The sequence below is a fragment of the Beauveria bassiana genome (genome assembly GCF_000280675.1).
Source record: "Beauveria bassiana ARSEF 2860 unplaced genomic scaffold BBA_S00041, whole genome shotgun sequence".
NCBI lineage: Eukaryota > Fungi > Ascomycota > Sordariomycetes > Hypocreales > Cordycipitaceae > Beauveria > Beauveria bassiana.
Genome location: NW_007930876.1, coordinates 158,855 through 161,012, shown reverse-complemented (window position 1 = coordinate 161,012; position 2,158 = coordinate 158,855). Strand labels below are relative to the sequence as shown.

Here is a 2,158-nt window from a genome sequence, read left to right as displayed (position 1 = left end):
ACGCCGGCAGCAGCCCGCCCTCGTACCACGCCCGGAGCGCCGCCTCGCCGCGCCCGCGCAGCTCCGCCACTTCGGCCACCTGCGCCCGCTGCGTCGCCTCGACGGCGCGCATGCGCTCCCGCAGCGCCACTAGCACCGCGCTCTCCGCAGGGTCAGGCACCGGCGCATCCTGCACGGCCGTCAGCGCCGACACGGTCGCAGGAAACGACGGCGCGGCTGACAGCACGATTGCGCGAACAGAGTCGGTGGGCAGCTGCGACGGGAGCTCGGTCGCGTGGGGGGCTTGGAAGAAGTCGGGAGATGCCTTGTCTGTAGAGAATGAGAAGAGGGTAAGCGAGGAGGGGGTCGTAAGGAAATGGTTGGCGGTGTGCTGGGAGAGGGGGAGGGACGTACAGATCTTGAGGAGGTCGCCGTAGACGCGGATGCGCGACGTTAGCATGGAGAAGCGTTTTTCCAAATTGGCCAATTTTTGCAATGCCGATTCGTGCTGTGGAGGTGGCGTTGGTGCTGATGAGCCGTAGAGGAGGTGCTCGATGCGCAGAAGACGCGACTCGAGCAGCGAGATGGTGGACAACGTTGTTTGGTCCAAAGGATTGTCCATGATGTGCGGTGTGCTGCGGTTGTGGCACAAATGACCCGCTCGACGGGGATAAGAGGTCACTGCCGTTCAACGATGCTCGAATGGTAAGCCGTAGCTGCGAAGCAGATTTCGAGAAAAAGACTTGACGTGCCGCGAAGTATGATCGGAGGATGTTGGAGCTACGAGCTGGAAGCTTGAGGTCGCGCGGCGCCCCACACGGTTGCATGCAGTGACATCGAATGTGCAATTGCTGGTTTACTGGTTAATTATCTCCGTAATTACAGGCAAGAAGCAGCTTCCCTTGCGACGGTCTATTTTGCTTTGTCACTTTCAAGGCCATGTAGTGCTCGAGTTTAAATTTTACCGCGCTGTCATTTCAAAGGCATACTAAAGGACAATCATCATTCGCAAGGAAATTCTACAAGTCCACAATGTAACACATCACTCCGAGCTCAAGTCTGCTAATGTCTTGAAAGTCTTTGGTTTCGGAGGCGCCGTCGCAGCTGGTCGCGCCGCATTCTGATTTACCGGACGCGTGGCACTCTTTTTATTTTCAACGTTGAACGACGAGTTTTTGGCGGATCTGTATGCATCGCTCTGTTGCCACCAGGCGGTTAGCGAGCGGCGCATTCGCGTGGGGCGCCTTCACTCTGAAACATACCGAGAAAAAGGACACCAAGTACAGTCCGATGATTGTAATGACATGATTTACAATAGAGATGGGATCAAATCGAATGTTGGCGAGGGAAGAGCCGCTCGCGCCGGAGCCCCCGAGCGTCTGGCCACGGTTGCCAAAGACCTCTGCGCTGCCGCCGCCCTGCACGAGCTTGCTGGCCTTGACGATGGCGCCGGCCAGCGCCGCGGGGTTGGCACCGGTGACGGTCTCGACGACGACGCCCTTGTGGAGGACCTTGAACGTGGGCAGGCTGCGGACGCCGTACATTTGCCCGATGCTGCCCTTTTCCGTGTTGACCTTGACAAAGGCCATCTTCTTGGGCTTGGCGTACTCGTCGGCCAGGCGCTCAAAGTGAGGCCCAATCATCTTGCAAGGGCCGCACCAGTCTGCGTAAACTACGAGGGTGGGAGTTAGCTTTTGTTGTCCCAAGGGGAGAGCGTAGTTGATGAGGTGAGCCATACAGTCAGCAACCACGACTTGCGTCTTTTCGAGCACCATGTCCCACTCGACCTTGTCGTCAATGTGCTGTGTGGCGGGCATATTGTATTAAATTTCTTATCGTATAATAGAATGGTAAAGATGTAACCATTAATAGCGGGATGAAATGATTGAGGTCACGTCTTGGACACGGTTGCTGACGAATAGCACCAGCCTGGCAGACGCTTTCGAATCTGGCAGGCGGTCAGTCCTTCTGCCAGGAACCACAAATACCCACGACGCACTTCCAACACGGACCTTGCACTTACAACAAACAGGTAGTCATCTAGGCCGATGTTGTGAGAATACATTTTGACAAAAATTACAAATGAAATAGCACCAGGACGCAGAGAGCACCTGTCTCCGCGTGTGTGTGCATAGGTGCGACGCACTGTGCTCAGATTGCCTCACTTTATCTCCTTGTG

At 56.1% G+C, this 2,158-nt stretch overlaps 1 protein-coding gene across 1 annotated transcript; it reads right to left on the bottom strand.

Moving 5' to 3' along the window:
* Positions 1-152: 152 nt before the first annotated feature.
* BBA_08886 (thioredoxin-like protein) lies at positions 153-1,796 on the bottom strand (the record flags this gene model as incomplete). Its single annotated transcript, XM_008603983.1, has 2 exons — positions 153-830; positions 1,242-1,796. The coding sequence occupies 2 exons, from the start codon at positions 1,794-1,796 to the stop codon at positions 153-155; spliced, it is 1,233 nt and encodes a 410-aa protein (XP_008602205.1).
* Between the last annotated feature and the right edge of the window lie 362 nt (positions 1,797-2,158).